General features: G+C 42.9%; 2 protein-coding genes across 2 annotated transcripts in view; one reads left to right on the forward strand and one right to left on the reverse strand.

Annotated features, from left to right (window-relative positions):
• Window positions 1-707: 707 nt before the first annotated feature.
• stard5 (StAR related lipid transfer domain containing 5) lies at window positions 708-4,169 on the forward strand (the record flags this gene model as incomplete). The annotated part of the gene is made up of 6 exons (XM_083900860.1): window positions 708-797; window positions 1,723-1,772; window positions 2,061-2,193; window positions 2,345-2,462; window positions 3,137-3,230; window positions 4,019-4,169. 6 exons carry the CDS (start codon window positions 708-710, stop codon window positions 4,167-4,169), a joined length of 636 nt encoding a protein of 211 aa, XP_083756986.1.
• A 4,438-nt stretch (window positions 4,170-8,607) lies between these two features.
• il16 (interleukin 16) overlaps window positions 8,608-18,213 on the reverse strand; it is a gene marked incomplete at its 5' end in the record, with an annotated part of 34,206 nt that continues 24,600 nt past the window's right edge. The window contains 13 exons of the mRNA XM_083901011.1: window positions 8,608-9,165; window positions 9,369-9,497; window positions 10,140-10,371; window positions 10,458-10,559; window positions 11,409-11,574; window positions 12,259-12,410; window positions 13,237-14,324; window positions 14,921-15,014; window positions 15,541-15,594; window positions 15,753-15,902; window positions 16,766-16,882; window positions 16,970-17,196; window positions 17,405-17,492. Coding sequence (XP_083757137.1) covers window positions 8,999-9,165; window positions 9,369-9,497; window positions 10,140-10,371; window positions 10,458-10,559; window positions 11,409-11,574; window positions 12,259-12,410; window positions 13,237-14,324; window positions 14,921-15,014; window positions 15,541-15,594; window positions 15,753-15,902; window positions 16,766-16,882; window positions 16,970-17,196; window positions 17,405-17,492 — 2,766 coding nt within the window. The 3' untranslated portion in view covers window positions 8,608-8,998. The remainder of the gene's footprint in view (window positions 9,166-9,368; window positions 9,498-10,139; window positions 10,372-10,457; window positions 10,560-11,408; window positions 11,575-12,258; window positions 12,411-13,236; window positions 14,325-14,920; window positions 15,015-15,540; window positions 15,595-15,752; window positions 15,903-16,765; window positions 16,883-16,969; window positions 17,197-17,404; window positions 17,493-18,213) is intronic.

Here is an 18,213-nt window from a genome sequence, read left to right on the forward strand (position 1 = left end):
TTTTCCACCGGCTTCAAAGAAGGCGACGGTTTATTTTGAAAGTTGAAATTGGAAGTGTGTGTTTTTCCTCTGTCTGACTTGACGACCCTGATTCTTTGATTGTAGTGATTTCTGTTTCTCCTGCGTCAAAGAAGATGACGTTTTATTTTGAAAGTTGAAACCGGACGTCTTTGTTTTTCTCTGTCTAACTTGACTACCCCGGTTCTTCTTTGATTTCAGAGATTTCTCCATTTGTTTCTTCCGCTTCAAAGAGGATGACGTTTTAATTTGAAAGCCGTAATCGGAAGTGTGTGCTTTTCCTCTGTGTGACTTGACCGTCCGGATTCTCCTCAGATTTCAGGGTTTTCTCTTTACGGCTGCAATTTATCCTGTTCCCGTGGACGTTCGTCGCTGACACTCGTGTCGTGACAACATTAAACCTGCGTTTTACCTTCTTTTATTCACGCGTGTCACCGTGTGGCAGAGCGAGCTGGCCGCTGCGTGTTTTAACGATGCGCGTTAGCTTGTCACGGTTCTTCTTTCATTCCGTTCACCTCATAACGCGAGCTCGCGCTCACCTGACCCGTGTTAGCTGGACTTGTTAATAACGGGAAACGGTGGCCGAGACGTGCCTCAGGTTTTAGGGACAGTCTGCTCCAGAGGCAGCGAATTCAAGGTGTCTTTAACTTTTTTTTTTTTTCTTAATTATTATTCTTGTTATTTAAACAATGGATTACGAACATGAAGCTAAGATGGCGGTTGACTCGATGCAGAGCTACAGGAGGGACGAGTCCGGCTGGAAAGTCTGCAAGAAGTCGGTGAGTATTTTTTTTATTTAATTTTCCCTGATATAATACAGTATTTATTTTCACTCCACTTGTCTCCTGTTAGTGACACGATGGTGTGTTGGACCAATGAGCAGCCTCTCTGCTGATGGCGTGGTGTGACGTGTCATGACGTCACCGCGATAACTGACACCACGTTCAGGTTCCGATGACAAAACCTTTATTTAGTCGCAAAGTTTGACTCTCTGGAGTCAACGCTGCACATAATCACGTGTGACCAGTCCAAACTACAGTTACCCACGGTCAGTTTTGACTCTAAGTGACGTCACGTTTGCGATTCACTTAAGTATTAACGGTGTAACGGTACGCAACCGCGGTTCAGTACATTATCAGTATGGGAAAGAAATGCTAATTGCCCCAATTTCTCTGAACAAAGAGCACATTTTTGTTTGTTTAATTTTACAGCTAAGCACTATTCTCAATATTGCTGCACCACTACAAACAACATTTAGAGGTGAATGTGAAGGGAAATTGTAGCTATAATGACAAAAGCCCATACACGTGAATGGCAAAAGTGACATTGTTCTTAACTAGTCAAAACTGCCGTTACAGATATCTGTGATTCAGTTTTGACTCGTCAAAATGACGTCACTTTTACTTTTTTTATTGACAACTCCCGCAGCGTCACTCACTCATCACCACTGACACTGAATGAACCCATCAAACATGCTTAAAGGCCAGAAAAAGCAGTGATTCCCAAACACTGGGTCAGGACCCACAGATGGGTCACAGGAGACTTATTTTGGCTCCCCAAACAAATCTCCAGAAAAGTTTTTTTTATTGATGTTTATGTGTATTTGTTTATTGTTAATTTGATTAGTTTACCAATACAAATGGATATCTAGTGTGTCGTCAGTATAACAGACTGAAAATATGTATGTCATGTTATGTTTTGCAGGGTGACGTGGTCGTGTCCTGGCGTCCTTCATCAGAATATCCTGGGAATGTGTGAGAAACCGCTTCTTCTTTTGTTTTCAGTAGACTGCAGTGGAATGAAACTCAAAATGTCATCATGCTTATGATGAAAGTATTATGTATGATGAGGTTTAAATTACCTAATGTTTTATTTATTAGTGTGCTTTGAGGATGAACCGATGCCTATACAGTATCCTACATTAGTCATTAAATAGTGACTACCTTATCTTATCCTTGAGTGTTTGAATGCGATTCATGATTCAGTCATGTCTTCTCGACCCTCGCTCTGACCTGTCTGACCTCTGACCTCTGACCTCGCAGTTATAAGGGGGACGGGTTCGTGAATGGCAGTCTACAGAAAGTGTGGGAGTGTTTGAAACCGATACCCAACGGGCTCCGAGTCAAATGGGACAGCAACGTGAAGAGGTTTGAGCTTCTGGAGCAAATCACAGAGGTGTGCTGACTTTCTCTGATCCACTGACTTTGTCTACTCTCATTTTTGTGCTTTTTTAACCATTATTAACTAACTCAGTTGGATCATAAGTTCGATTGTACATTGGTATGAGTTGAGTTCATTCCTGTCTTGTCTGTCACTCCTGCGACAGGACAGGTCAATCTGCCGGACAGTCACGCCCTCAGCGGCGATGGGCATCATCGCTCCACGGGACTTTGTAGATGTTGTTGTAGTTAAACAATGCGAAGACGGCTCCATTTCATCGAATGGTACGTAGTGTCCACTTCTTTTTCCTGTTTTTCTGGACTCAAAACTGTGCGACAAACTAAACAGATTGAACATCACATGTTCGCCTTTATTTAAGTGGTTTATGAGTTAATTGACTTTGAAAGAGAGTCACTGGTAAGACTGACTCTCCCCATACATTTGTAAAGGGATATGGAGGGTATGATTGCTGCTTTACTTCATCGTTTGATAGTCTTTTCCAACAGGAAATGTAAAACTGCTCCTTCTCCCACACCAAAGTCCATAGAGAAAACCAGCGATTTTACATCACAGCTTACAGGAGTTGTCGATCCACTTCTGCCTCGCTCCTTAAGTTCACATGCGTAATTTTGTCTGAAATCCTTCATTCAGATTTACCTCAGTGACAAAAACTGACCACACAAGGCAGCGGTAGACCAACAGCTCTCCTGTCCCTGTAAGCTAAAATGGACAATTTTCTTCATGGACTTTGGTGCAGGACAGTAAAAGGTTTACAAAGCGCCGCAAACCTAAATTCCTAATCATAAAAGGTTGTCTAATAAAGCAGTGAACTTTTACTGTAAGGTCACACCAGGTGAAATGACAGAGAAATGCAGTTTCTCTGTGTTAACTTCATACTGATATGACTTTTTAAAATAGATGTGTTAACTGTGTGTGTGTTTTGTGTCATGTCATGCAGCCACTAATGTGATCCACTCGAGCTGTCCTCCTCAGTCTGGTTACGTGAGAGGGTTCAACCATTCGTGTGGCTGCATCTGTGTCCCCATCCCTGGGTGAGAACACAAACAACACAAACTCTCAGCAAACGGGAGTAAAACGAGTGTGTGAACTCATCACAGTTCACTCTGCTACATGTGTCACAGTTATAGGCTGAATCCCAATTCCACCTCTTAGGACAGAATCTCCTGTTCTGTCCTGAAGACGTAACTGTGCACTTTGGCGCAATTTGTTAATGTTAAAAAAATAGCGATAGCAGCTAGCTAACCACTTACGAAAGGAACGTCGGGGTAGCATCGGCTACGACTAGCTGGTAATTCAAAACAAACTTGACTAGTAATTCAGAAACACCGTTGACAATTGAAGAAGACGGCAATACAATCATTACACATGACTGTCGCAATTAAAACACTGTAAATACATTTGTGCGAGTCTTTAACGGCCGGCTTTCAAACTTCGCTGACAGGTGACGCGGCGGAAGCCGGGAAATTCCTAAAAGCCCTCCGTTTCAAGTGTGGTCCTGAGGAAGCTTCGTTTCAAGGGCTACGCAGCCCTACGACTTGGCCCTACCCCTTAACCCTAATGAGAAATGAGACAGCCCTCACATGAACGCGCAAAAACAAGGGGTAGGGGGAAGGGGGATGGCTAAGGGGTGGAATTGGGATTCAGCCTTAGTGTAAAGGTACTTTTTGTAGTTAACACAAAGTGGTTTTTCGCAGAAGCTTACTCACTCATCTGTGGTCTGACCACCTTGGTGAAATAAGTTCCTGGTAATAAAGGTTCCTGGGAATGTCGGTTACTTTCAACGTGAACAGACTCTTGACACTTTTCTTTTGGTCTCCAGAGAAGCCAACAAAACCCAGGTGTTCACGTTCTTCCAGACGGACCTGGGCGGCCTCCTCCCTCGCTCCGTGGTCGACTCGTTCTTCCCGTCCAGCATGACCGAGTTCTACGGCAACCTCGCCAAAGCTGTGAAATCCCTCAAAGACTTTTGACACCGAGAGACAAGAAGAGGAGATCTACCTTCAAAACAACTGATGTCTACAAACTGGTCGGTCCAAATGTTCCTTCATTCCAGTTTCAACCTACCTTCACAACAAACTTAGCCGTGTGTCATGAACCTTCCAAATCCACCAAAACGGTAAAAAAGAAAAAAAAGAAAAAGCATCTTGTTGTCATAGCAGTTTAGCTGTGTCTGAATAACGAGGGCTTCCATTTGACAACAACATTCCCTTTACGTTCCTGTCGTCTGTCTGTGGCATGGATTTATTTGTCCTAAAGAATGGATATAGCTGTAAAAATCTGTCTGACGGTGCAGTAAAACATGCATGTTGCATGGACCTTATTTAACCTCTGCTGGTATCAAATACTGCCTCATACCTCATACACAGATGTCTATGTACTTGAAAAGTCACGTACTGTTTAAAGCGTTTGCCTCTAGAATCAGCTGAAGTGCAGGTGATCAGTGTGTCCTCAACTTTTTTATACTTTTTAAAGATAGCGACCCAATGCAAACTGCCATTTTCTGTAACACCTTAATCATATTTTAGATAAGTGAACCAGCCGTTTCCGAGACATATATGTTGGATAAATTAATCACAACGTTTATTTTATGCATGTTTTATTTAATAAATGTTAAGTAAAAGGCTCGGAAAAACCGGCAAATTTATGTGGCCGGCCCGTTGCAGGTGTGCGTGACCTTCAGATGTCGCAGTGACTTTGTGTCGTGTTCTGTGTGCAGAAGAGACGGAGAAAACAGAAATCCTAAATTCTGGTGCTAAACTGGTACTTTCCTAAACCACTAGTACTTTAGTACAATACAATAACAATCAAAGAAAAAACAATGCCTTTTTATTCATTTCTAAGGAAAATGTAAACTAATATGTAATTATATATTTACATAACAAAATAAAACCTGAGTTAAATAAAATACATTTGTGAATTTTGAATATGACAGCGTTTGCGTCAGATCTGATTAAGAACACACGTTCACTTGAATTCGTATTATGGAGCATTGAAACGTGTCTCCGTTTGTTGTTGTCTTCCACACGCAGCTCCCCTCCATCGCCACTAGGTGGTAGCACCATAGCAAAAACCTCAGACTGGGGCTGCAACGTTATTTTCATAATCGATCGATCAGAAAATGTTGATGGGTGTTTCCCAGAGCTGGAGATTCTTCAGTTTGAATGATTTCTTTGTTAAACTGAGCAAAGAAACCAGAAAATATTCACATTTAAGAAGCTGAAGAATCGGAGAAACTCAAACTGATTATCAAAAATAGTTGAGGATTAATGAAGTCATTGATTAATTGTTGCAGCCCGAGCTCAGACATTTACATTTGCAAAATGTGTAAAATGATCGGATAGATGACGAACGTGTAGAAGTTTTGGTGCCCAACTCAAAAGAGATCCTCTGTTTGGATCAGTATGACATTTAATTTTTTCAATTTAATTAAGATTCCGTTTGATTTGTTTGCATCAAATCACGACGTTTCATAATCTCAAGGCACTATACTATAATAAAAAGACCTTACAATATCAGCAGTGGAGGCGATTTAATGTTGTAACAACATTTAACTTAAAACAATTCAAATCTAATGCTGCAAATTCAAAAAAAACTTAATCTGCTGGACTTTTAACATCAGACAACAACATGATAACGTAACTAACTAACTAGAAAGTATTCAGTGTTCCCACAAGTCCTTGAAATCCTTGAAGGTTTTTGATATTTAGGTAAATGTCTCCCTTGTTTGTAACGACGCCACCTACTGTTCCATGTCCTGCATTGCTTGATTTCAAATAATTACTAGCAGCGTTGTGGACACATTGTCCACTGTCTCAATGTCTGGGATGCCTGGGAAATGAAAATTCCGCCATCTCTGTCTCACCAAAGAAAGTTTACAAAGACGGACTTTGTCCAAGGTCCCAAAAAAAGGACAATCACTTGTCCAGATGCGGAGCGTGACGCAAATCAATAAAAGTGGACGCCGCCATGGACGAAGACAAGCATCTTAAGCTGTGTCGGCACATTCAGTCCTTGAATTTGAGGTTATCGGTCCTGGAAAGTCCTTGAAATGTCCTTGAATTTGATGTCAACCAAGGTGTGGGAACCCTGAGTACTTACCCTGTCTTTTTTTTGTTTTATTTTGTGGAATAGTAGGTGGCCATGTTGATGACATCCATAGGTTGACTCTTGAGACTGTGGAAGCTAAATGGAACTCAGCCATTATTCATTTGAATAAATAACAATGAATTTCCTACTCTGACCTGTTTAAACCATGTTACTGAGGCTCAGTCCACATATAGTGGGGTGTTTGTTTGTTTATACCGGCACAAACTGGAGGTTCAGACCCCAGAAACGCACATTTCATGAAAACTATCAGGGTCAATATTCAGCTTGTTGATATGAGGCGAGTTAAGCTGGGGCATACACTGCGTGAGTTTCCTCTTTCTTTTATTGTATTGTAACCGTACGACTAAATTGCAGGCGGTAAAAAAAGCCAAAGCTCCAAATTTGTGTGCAGTCCGATGCTCGGATGTGTCTAACATCTTGGTTTTTGTTGTATACGATAATTAAGCTGAGGTTCGATCCCAACAAGTGATATCGGCTCAAAATGGGCAAAAAATGCAGTGTATGACCCAGATTTATGTGTTAGCATCAGACGTAGCCAAACCTGTGTTAGTTTACAAGCGTAAACAGTTTATTTGTGATGTTTCGTCTCTCTCTCTCACATCTTATTGGCTAATGAGGCCTTACGTTACAGGTATATCGCCCCCTGTTGAATTGGCATGCGTTTTACAGCACTGAACAGATTTTTGTATCTTGAAGATGTTTTTAAAAACTTAAAAAACAACATTTTGAGAAATTCCCACCTACTTGTGGACTCAGACTTTTTGTCCACACACAATTTCAACTTCCTTTGACATCAGCGTTGTTCACTGAGGTGCTTTTAAACCCAGTTTATGCACTGATTCTGTCAGTGAACCCACTTTAATCCACGGCACTTACGTGTTTGATGAGCCTGAATATGGTGACACGTGGTAACACGTGGTTGTTTTAGCCTAGAGAGAGAGACGGGGAAAGATTTTGAGAAAAGATATTTTTCCACTTTAACTGAGATCTGTTTTTACCTCATGATGTAACCAGTCATTTCAAAAAAAAAAAAAAAAACTGTTCGCCTTCTTCAAATCACACACGTTTGAGACGATGTTGCCTGCATAAGAATCTATTTTCATGTGTTTATTGTTTAAATTGAACCAATAGATTTTTTGTTTTGTTTTAATTAATGTGAATTTGTCTCCGTCAGTGTTTTTTTTTTTAACAGGTGGCTGTTAAAGAACAATCACTTGGGGCCAAACACCGAGTGCTGCTGTTTGTCCTGAGTAAACACAGACCTGTGGTTTATTTAACTGACCGTCTGAGACGATGATTTACATTTGTAACTGAGAACAACGGCTGCTACTGATGCTTAGCTTCAACTGTTCTGTTGCACCTGGTTTATTTTGTATTTCACCAGCATTAAAATGATCGACACGAGCACTGGGTCTTTCTTTTGTTCAGGTTTTAATTAAAGCTCTGGTCTGTAATCCACATAGTCCTCGTGTAATGTTGGGGTTTTTCTTGACCACAGGTCACAGCTATTACAAGTATTTTCAGTGTTTCCTGTACATTTGTTTCGATGACTTGACGTTAATGGTGTGTCCCATTTACTTCAAAAGTCAGGACGCCAGAACAGTGAGTTACGTCACCTTATGATTTCCAGTGGAATGTTCTGAGGGGAAAAAAAACACGAAGGCCTTAACGGATCTCGGGCGAACTTGCGTTAGCAATGCCAGACGATAATATCAAGGTATTTTTCGCTCAAGTCTATAATAATAGCAATAGTAAGTTGCTAAATACACCAGACTCCTGTAAATATCGAGATTTTAGATATTTCCTTTGCTAAATGTTAGAGATTAACGCATGTTATCGGGATTTTTTAACTGATCTACAGTTCCGCATTGTTTGCTTTTATTCTTGTGTGTTCCAGAATGCTAGGAAGAAGTCTTGCCTTTCCTCTGTAGGACCTGACTTGGAAGGATCGTTGGCTTTGAGTTGTTATGTCCCACACACCAGGAAAAGTCAAGGTAGAGCCCTGTTTATTTAATATATGTATATATCATATATACTGTATGTATATATATATGTATAAATGTGTGTGTATATATATGTATACTATAACCTGGTCTTTTTTTATCTGAAGGTCTTAGATTTTATGTAATAGCACACAAGGAAAACAACAGTTCCCAAATGTCAACACACAGTTTATTGACTTGAGAGTTTGACACTGTCCGGGCTGAGAGGTGATTAAAGGTGAATGAAATACTGGTGATGAGATGAGACTGAATGGCTTAAAGTTCAGGTTTTGCACATTCAAAAACCTTTGTACACCACTTTCCTCGCCAGGACCAAATTCCATAGAGAAAATCAGTGATTTTACATCACAGCACACACGAGTTGTCGTTCCACTGCTGCCTCCACCAGAGAGTTGTATTGTGTTATTTTACGACTTCAGTATTTGAAGTCCTCGATGCCGATTAGCCTCAGTGACCTAGACTTGCCGAACAAGGCAGCAGTAGAGCAGCGCCTCCTGTAGCTCTGTGAGCTAAAACAGTTGATTTTCTCAATGGGATTTGGTAGAGGTGACAATATGGAGTTTCCAGCGGGAATTGGCTGTGCAACAGTAGATAATTAAAAGGCCATAGATGGTTTATCTTAAGTGCTGTGTTCTATTGTGTTTTTTTTTTTTTCAGTTTTTCTGTTTCATGAGCAGCGACGGTGTCTCTCAGTCCGTCGACGTCGGCCTCCTCCTGATCACCGCTGTGACCACTCCCTCAGGTAAAGCCTTGATCAGGTTCCACGCTTCAAACCGCGTCATGTCCTGCAGACTGACTTCCTGCACCTGCAGCAGCTCATCTCCACACCGCAGACCTCTCTGCTCTGCAGCGCCACCTGTGCACAAACACACACACATTTCATTTTTTAAGCTCTTCAACATCGAGTCCGTACCTGAAACCTGATTTGTTCGACTCATACTGTACGTGGAGTCCTGTCAAATCAATTTACAGCAGTTTTAGGAGCTTTTAAATGAAAAATAACATTTTGTTTTCTTTCAAACACACCTGTCCTTTAAAACAGGCGCATGATAAACGTACCTGTAAAGATCCTGTTGATGGTTAAAGGTTTGTCTCCGTGAATGGAGCCTCTTCCTCCCTCCAGAGTAAAACCCACTCCTCCAGCTCCTTTTTCCAGCTGCACACACTCCGGAGCTCCCTGCTCCTCCACTGACACACACACACAAATATATATATGTATGAATTTAAAGGGGAAATGCACAACCTTTGTTTTTCAAGCATTTTTTAAGAAAGTAGCAGCAGAGTGAGACACAGGTGTTTTTTCCTTAATAAACACACCTGTGTCTAGATACCAGGTCCGTTGTTTATGTGTTTTGCTGCAACTAACTCGTGAAATTAATAGCATTACAATAAATAAATACATTTTGGCAGATATCATGTAAAACTAGGGCATGACCACCGTGTGGTGCTAAAGAGAGGCCACTAATAATCTGAGTTCCGGAGTTATCCAAGCAATTTCAGGTTAATCCGATTAATTTTTGCAAGGATTATGGGTAAAAAAAAAATACATTTGCATATGTGTTCCCACTCGGTTAGGCTTCCTCAAAACTCTTATAAAAGTAATTCCTGAATATTATCAACCGAATTGCACAATTTGGTATAATGATGTTGGGAAATTCTTAAAACTGGAGGACAAGTTACATTTCGGAATTTCAGAGGGAAAATTTAAAATTCCTGCTGTGTGCTATTCCCGCAAACATACTTTTGACCACTTGGTAGCGCCCTTTGGAGACAGAGATCCAGGATCAACCTTAGATGTCAGTTTTTTGACTGTTTTTCTGTGTGACTCACATGCAGGACTCGGCTCTTCACTCCTGCAGATTCCCGCCTCTCTTCCTTCCTCCTCCGCTCTCTTGGCGATGACGACCACGGCGAGTTCGAGGCCTCGGGCCTGACGCAGAGCCGCGGTGGCGTCGGCGTGAGTGACGCCACGCAGTGTTTGACCGTTGATGGACAGAACCTCGTCACCTTTGACGATGGTTCCCTCCTGAGCCGCCAGGCCACTTGGAAACACCTTGTGCACCTGAGTGAGAAAAAGCCCAGTCTTTAAGGGACAGTTCAGGTATTTGTTTCCCATTCTCTGCCTTCACAATTCACAGAGCTGCTTACCGTCAGAGCTTTACTCTCCAGGTCAGAACCTCCAGCGATGCTGAATCCCAGTCCTGCTCCTTCCTCTTTGTGCAGAATCACCACATGGGTGTCCACCAGTTGCTGTGGTTAAACATGAATTCAATTAATTACTGAATATGTTCAGTTTCTGTATGTAATCCTAAAATAATCCCATTACATAGACCCATTTCCACTGAGCAGTTCAGTTCAGTCCATGAGGCAATTATTTGTTTCTCCCTTGTCAAAAGTTGTGAAAGGCACCAAAGTAACTGATCTTGATCTGTAACTTCTCACTTTTATTCACCGTTTGTTGTGAAACCTAACGCACTCGTCCAGCACCTGAAGGGGAGGAGCCAGAAACACTGCAGCTCTTTGATTGGTTGATGGAGAATCGTGACTCCGTCAGGAGACGACAGAAACAGATGTTGAGGAATTCAAATTGATTTGCAATGAATTCATTTTTAAAGAAGACATTCTTCTTCCTCCTCCTCCATCTTGTCCTCTTCTGTTACATACGACTGTCCTCCTGCACAGCATCCATGTCCTCTTTTTCTCTTCCTGCCCGGGAAGCTCCATCTTCAACATCCTTTGTCCAATATAATCACTGTCCCTCCTCTGCACGAGACCAAACCAATCTCAGCCTTCACTCTCCTAATTTACCTTCCCTGTCCCTGGATTATGATCATTTCTAATCCTGGTCACTCAGCATCTTCAGCTCTGCCACCTCCAGCTCCAGCTTCTCCTGTCTTTTAGACACTGTTTGACACTGTCTCCAAGAAGCCATACGTCGCAGGAGGTCGCACTACCGCCTTGTAGAACAATTTTAAACGTGATATATGTAAGACATTTATGAAATTGAGCCATAAAATGACTAAGAACTGCACTGGGCAGCTCAGTGGAACTTAAAAAAAATAAATTGGTGGACCTGCCTTATTTATCCATTATTTTTACCTTCAGAGTCTCTTCATCTAGAGTTGAGACTTCCTGGATCATCCTCTGTATTTCCTGTGAAGGGATCGCTGAGATCACGGACTGAGCAGACGAGAAAGTGACCGCAGCCTCGTCATGTGACGCTCCCTCCTCTCGCTCAATGGTGCACTCTCTCAGTGTTGCCAAGCTGCGTTTAAAAACAAACAAAGAATCTGGTGATCTTTAAAAAAACAAAACAGGAAGTTTCTTTTTTTTTCTCTTTTTTTTAAAAGCCTGAAACCACTTCCTCTTGATATAAAACATGAAACGGGAACAGTTTGCCTCTTGTGAGGAAGGTGTTTCCTAAAAGAACCCACTCTATACAGACAATAGAATAATGTGACCCAATTTATAATAAAAGGGTTATTAGGGTTTCAGAATATAACATCTCTAACTATTTTACTGTAATTTCTGTAACGCTTAATATTATTTTGAACATTGTTTAATTATCACTTTCAAAACGATTATGTTTGGTAAATTAATGAGAACATAATTTTATGCATGTTTTTAAAATCTTAAATGCAAGGCTGGATATAGTGCTATCCCTGAAGGTGTAACGCCAAACTGTCGACACCAATTCACAATTCAAGATGGCTGCCATGCTAGCATAAACGTTGCCGTTTTGTTTTTAGCACTTCTGTCCCTTTTTTGTCTCCAGTTTATTTATTTTTTTCCCTCTCAGCGCCTGTGGACTTTGCGAAAAGCCTTTTATCAAATGGGCTACATTAGCTTGCTAGTTAGCGAACCTAGCGACAACGCTAACAGTATGTGAAAAGTGCACTGTTACTCAGTCCCCGCCTAAAATTGACCTGTGTGTGTGTGTGAATCTAACCTGACGGAGAATCCTCTGTCGCTTGTGTCCACAGCTGACTCAGACTCGGCAACATAGTTTGCGTCCTCTGACGTGGCGTCCTGCGGGTTTGGAGTGCGCGGGTTCCCGTGACTGGAGCACATGGGCAGAGAACGCATCAGTGCCTGTGAAACCTGGAGATACGACGACACGTAGAAATAGAGACAAGTGAAGGAAAACAATTCAAATTAAACTTTCTCAATCAAATTTCAATGTCTTTTGCGAGTTTAAGATGGAGGTCAGTGTTTTTTTTGGCTTGTGGTCACACAACAGTTGTTGGGTCTACAGGAAAACGCAACAATCGGGATTCTACGAAATCCAGTCGACTTTTAGATTCTTCCAGTTTCCAGATTTTATTTGGATTTACTTATAGAAACAAATCTAGTTGAACAAGGCAGCAGTAGACCAGCAGTTCCTGTGTCCATGTGTGCTAAAGGTTTCTCTGCGGCCTGCAGGGGGCACATGAACACAGCTCAGGCTGCACTGACAGTAGGCACTTTTTGCACCAGAGGTACTTTAACATAGTTCTATAAAAAAAACCTTTTCAGCATGTTTCGCCTTAGATAGACACTTTATTAACTCCAAAGGAAATTCAAGAATAGGAACTCACAACAATTTCTCCTAACTGTCATGAGGAACTTGTCACACCTATTTTGGGTTCGGGGCTTTCTCGGCTCAGTAGGAAGTTACGTAGTGTAAGTACATGATGATTGGTCAAAGTCATGAGTCATTACCCCCGAGCAATTCTGCTGTTCTGTTCACGTGTTGTACAGATGTGACATCATGTTGGTTGGCTTATTTTCACGTGACTGGTGCAGCAAATGCAAACTGAAAAAAAGCTGCACCTGGATGTTTCTGGGGGTAGCTCCATGTGGCTAATTCCTCTAACTGGTCCAAAAACCCCTGAGCTATCAAGTTTAAGCATAGACGAACAACACTTCCTGACATTTGTAACATTACCTGGTTGCCAAAGGCGAGGATTTTCCCTAAACTTTCTCCCTCTAGGCCTCTCGTGGAGTGACTGTCTGTTGGGAGGTCAACACTCGCTCTCATACTCATGTCAGACTTTTCTGGGATTTCCACTTCACCATCCTCTGCTGCCTCTGGAGGACTTTCCCCTCCACCATGATCAGATTTAAGAGACGTTTGAGGAGGTCGGTCCTCGCTGAGATCCACCTTCTCTGGCTCTGATGCCTGTGAGGAAGGTAAGATATTCCTGCCATTGTCAGCTGAAGCTGAGTCATTAATTCCAGAGTCCAGGTCAGTGCTGATGGTGTCAGACGGTTGAAAATCTGTGGGGTTTTGAATGGAGGGAGGTCCATCTTCACAGGAAGTGACAGCAGAAGGTGAAGTACCAACAGTGAGGTCTGTCTCTCGAACACATTCAGATTGGTCTGACTGGATCTCTTTGGTGATCTCGTACTTGCTGTTCCCACGTTCTTCACATGAGTCACGGTGACTCCTGGTCTCCTTCTCCACCAGAGGAAGGGATGTGGAGGGGGCCACTGGCCTCCTCTGGCTCCTCTTCTCTGGACTCTCTGGACTGGAAAACGTCTCAAATGAGTGGATCTTTTGTTTGATGGACAGGTTTGCGCCGGATGAAGCAGATCTGATTCCAAAGTTTCTGCTGAATCCTGCAGCAGATCTCTCTCGCTTCTTCTCGTCCTGCTCGTCTCGAATTTTCCTCAGACTCTGGCGGAACCAGGTGGGCTTTGGTGCCACAGGGGGCCCCTTCTTTGATTCTGGAGTTTCGCATGGGTTTTCTGGTATGTCGTTGGATGGAGGATCTGAAGTTACATCTGTGGCCGTGCCGTTAAGCTCGACGGCGTTCTCCTCATCACTCATGGTCACGGGCTTGCTGTGGACGTTGACCGGTCGGGTGCCGTCTGTGGCGTGCTGGAGGTGGATCTCTGGTGGTTTTTCCCGGGAGCTGTCTGAGAGGCGAACCCAAGGATCCTGAAGGTGATCTTGGGAACGTTGCTCAATGCGTGCCTGCCTTCTCAAAGCTCCTCTCTTTGGCAGTGAGCAGAACAACGCTGAGGAATCTCCTGTCAAGACAAATTAAATAACATTAATGTCACAAACTCATGACAGATACTAGTGTGTATTCACAGAGGACACATGGCGGATAGTTGACCAGGAAACTACTGAAAGCGTGGATTGCCACTTCCAGATCCTGCCAGTTGAGGCAGAGCTTTACTCTTGTCACTAAAACTAGCTTTTAAAATGTAGAGTTGATCTGTTTATCACATTTCAGACTGCTGTCAAAAATCACACCCCAGGTTTTTTTTTTATAGCTTTGTTGAAATGAGAGGCCAGAACACCAACGCTTTACACAAGCCAGCACCAATCGATAAATGTAGCGAGAACCACTGATTAAATTTGAGTTTTGAAATATGATGGTGCAAAGACACGAGCGGTTGATGAACTTTACTGCAGCCCCAGTTTATCTCCATCGGTTTGATTCACTAACACATTAAAAACCTGCCTGCAACAGGAAATGGAACCACAGTTACTTTCGACTGAACTATTCAGCACAACCACAGCAACCGTGTTGAATCACTTCTGCATTTTTGGGGAACATTTGACGCAAAGTTGTATTCAGGTGAATACATTTAAGAAGTTAAAGAGCACAGTTTCTCACCTAAGTGTCGCCTGTCGTTGACTGAGGCTGCAGCGTCTCGATGAGTGCAGTCGTCTTTGCGTCCCTCCGACTGTTCTCTTATTCGTTCTCCTTCCTGTGACACAAACAGGAAGCGTTGTGTCATTGACTGCTTCGTTGACAGAAACCACAAGAGTTTCAAGTGACGCTTCCGCTCAGACGTCGATCTGCATTCACCTGCTACTTTTTCACCGTTTGATTCAGTCACTAAAAGGTGTGTAACAAAAGCATGACGTGAACACACAACATGCCTCATGCTTCCATGCAAAACGGTCACAGTGCAGTCAAAAAGGCAGGTGTGTGCACCTGAACATCCAGCATCAAAAACATGTATATGTAAACTCAATGGACACTTTATTAGGTACACATGCACATAACAAATCAGCCAATCACATGGCAGCAGCTCAGTCTATTTAGGAATGAAGACATGGTGACGATTTTATTAACTGATGATCAACTGTGATTGTCTTGCACAACCGACTCCAATAAAATAAGACTCTGCCTTTTGCCCGATGTCAGCTGGGAACAACAAAAAACAACACAGCCGTGCACTGAACATGCGTCCACCAGCACAATAGTTAAGTCCACATCGGTTCACATACGTTCCTGAAGAGTAACCTCAGGATCTTTTGTAAAGCTCTGTACAGACTGAAGAACTGCAGGCAGGTGGAAGGAGAGTGAGAGGGAAACACGGTTAGGATCAGACGATCAGTGTCTCGCACAGTGAAAGGTTAATATAGTGACTGGAGATGGGACGACATTTGTTTTTTTTTTTAATCATGCAACGTCAAAAGTAGTCTTCAGATTGTGGTACCAGGCAGCTGCTGTGTGACGTCAGCTCCACTCCCTCGTCTCTGACTGGGGATCCTCGACTGGAACCACTGGAGTCTCCGTTATAGCCTTCTTCACTGGTCACATCTGGCCAACGGTATCGCTGAGGAGCAGCACGAGCCCTGCACAGGGACTACACACACACACACACACACACACACACACACACACACACACACACACACACACACACACACACACACACACACAAATATGTAACATTCATTTCATTCTATGCAGTTTCCTGTTTTATTTTGAAACTTAACGTTCTTTTCTTGTTGCAGAGCACTTCACTTCCTGTCATCCTGCCATGCCCCACCAGTGTGATTACATGCCCCGCCTTCATTACTTTCACCTGGGTTCTATGAGCCACACCTGCAGTATTCACTGTAGATCAGGGCTGCCCAAAGTGGGATTAGGGGACCAAAATTGGCCTGCTAGTGTTTTAATTTACGCCAGATTGACAATAAACAGTATTTATTTTTTTTTATATTTACTTGTGGTTGGTGATATTACAATTGGTCATTTAATGGAAAACAGAATATACATGTACTAATCAAAAAGGCACTGAGAAGTACATGGATGTGTCTCACCCATGGCTGGGTGTCCAATCAAACCAATCAATGTTGAGCAATGGGGGATTAGTTACCCTGTTCAGAGGTACCCCAGCACTTCATCTGTCTGGATATATATACTTTTTTGGCTTTCAGCTGCTCCCTCTAGGGTTGTGTTGTTGATTGTGGATGATGATGATTTGGCAGAGAGCTTTACGCCGAATGCCCTTCCTGACACAATCCTCCCATTTATCCCGGATTGGGACCGGCACGAGGAGTGCAGCAGATGTCGCCCCCCTGTGGCTGGGGTCAATTTAGAGTGTCCAATTAACAATGAGCATGGGGGTAGAATACCTTGCTTCAGTCACAAAGCAAGTTCTCTTTCCGTTTGGCTACGGGCTGCCCGGTTATGGCAGCCCTGGTATGGATGGATGGATGTTACCTTGTTGTTCTTGAAGTCCAGGGTCAGCTGACTGGAGCGATTGTATGGAATGTTATAGTCTTCATCAAGATACATGGGCACAGACAGTCTGTTTTCTGACCAAGTCTCTGTCACAGACTAAAAAACAAGGGCACTGAGTTAAGACGTGACACAACAACAGAAGACTTTCATTTGCGTAGAAGATCACAAAACACACTTGCTCACCTTGGGCGCGTCGAGGCTGTGGACGCGTCCTGACGGGAGGTTGTGCTGTGTGTTGTGCAGGTTGTGGATGGCGAGGCAGCGGCTGTAGTTCTGGTTGTTGGCGTTGTCGCTGCAGGAGCGAGTCATGGTCTTCTGTGCTCGGCGCACCGTCAGCTGACTGACGCTCCTCTCCAGACAGTGCTCGCACCGCTGACGACTGTGAGAGCACGAGTCCAGTCTGCGCAGACCTGCAACAAAAAAACACACCAAACAGATGAATTTATTATTATTGTTGTTTCCTACGCTGAAAATTCAAGCTCTTTCAACGACCCGTGTCTATTGTCTTTTTGACCTTTCAAGGTTCAAATGTTTTCAAGGATTTCAGCGACCAGTGTGAACCCAGAGAGAAAAATAAGTTAGAAATCCGTCAACAATCTTTTTCAGATTTGACTTTACCGTCAATGCTCCACTGACTCTTGTCCTTCCTCAGTTTGCTGTTCTGCACCGCGAGAGCGATGGCGTCGTTCAGCTGCTGCTCTGATACCTGTGACGCACACACACACACACACAGTTAAGTTCAGGAGGAAACTGGATGCTTAAGTAATGTGCAGTGCGTCTCCATCGTAGAATGTCTTGGCTTTCATTTCTGCAGTCTTGTTTTTAGATTAGAGCAGCCACACTTTTTCTTCTTCAGAATAAATCTCTGCCTTATTTTCTCTTCAAGATGCGAGTGGCTCACAACAAAACAGATGATGAAGATTATCTTGCACTAGCATTAGCCACGGAGGAGTAGCCACTTCAATTGTGTAAACACAACCTGCTACTGCTAAAGCTAACATGCCGATTCTACAGCTAACAAACCAATGCTAGAGATAACAACCCGATTCTAAAGCTAACAACCTGATGCTAGAATGGGGTCGTACCTATGTTCCCCGTTTTCCAAAAAAAGGTCCGATGTTCCCCACTTTGTATGTGACAGGGGAACATGGGACCCTCTTTTTGAAAAAGGGTAGGGTTAGGATTAGGGTTAGAGAAAGGGTCCTATGTTCCCCGGTCACATACAAAGCGGGGATCATAGGACCCGGGGGAACATAGGACCGGGGAACATAGATACGGTCCCGAATGAACAACCTGATGCTAGAGCTAAAAAAATATTCTAGAGCTAACAAGCAATATTAGAGCTAACATCAAGTTGCGAACGCTAAAAAATTTGATGCTTGAGTTAACAACCTGATGCTAAATCTAACAAGACGATTCTAGATTTA

Source organism: Microchirus variegatus (assembly GCF_963457635.1).
Source record: "Microchirus variegatus genome assembly, chromosome: 14".
Taxonomy (NCBI): domain Eukaryota; kingdom Metazoa; phylum Chordata; class Actinopteri; order Pleuronectiformes; family Soleidae; genus Microchirus; species Microchirus variegatus.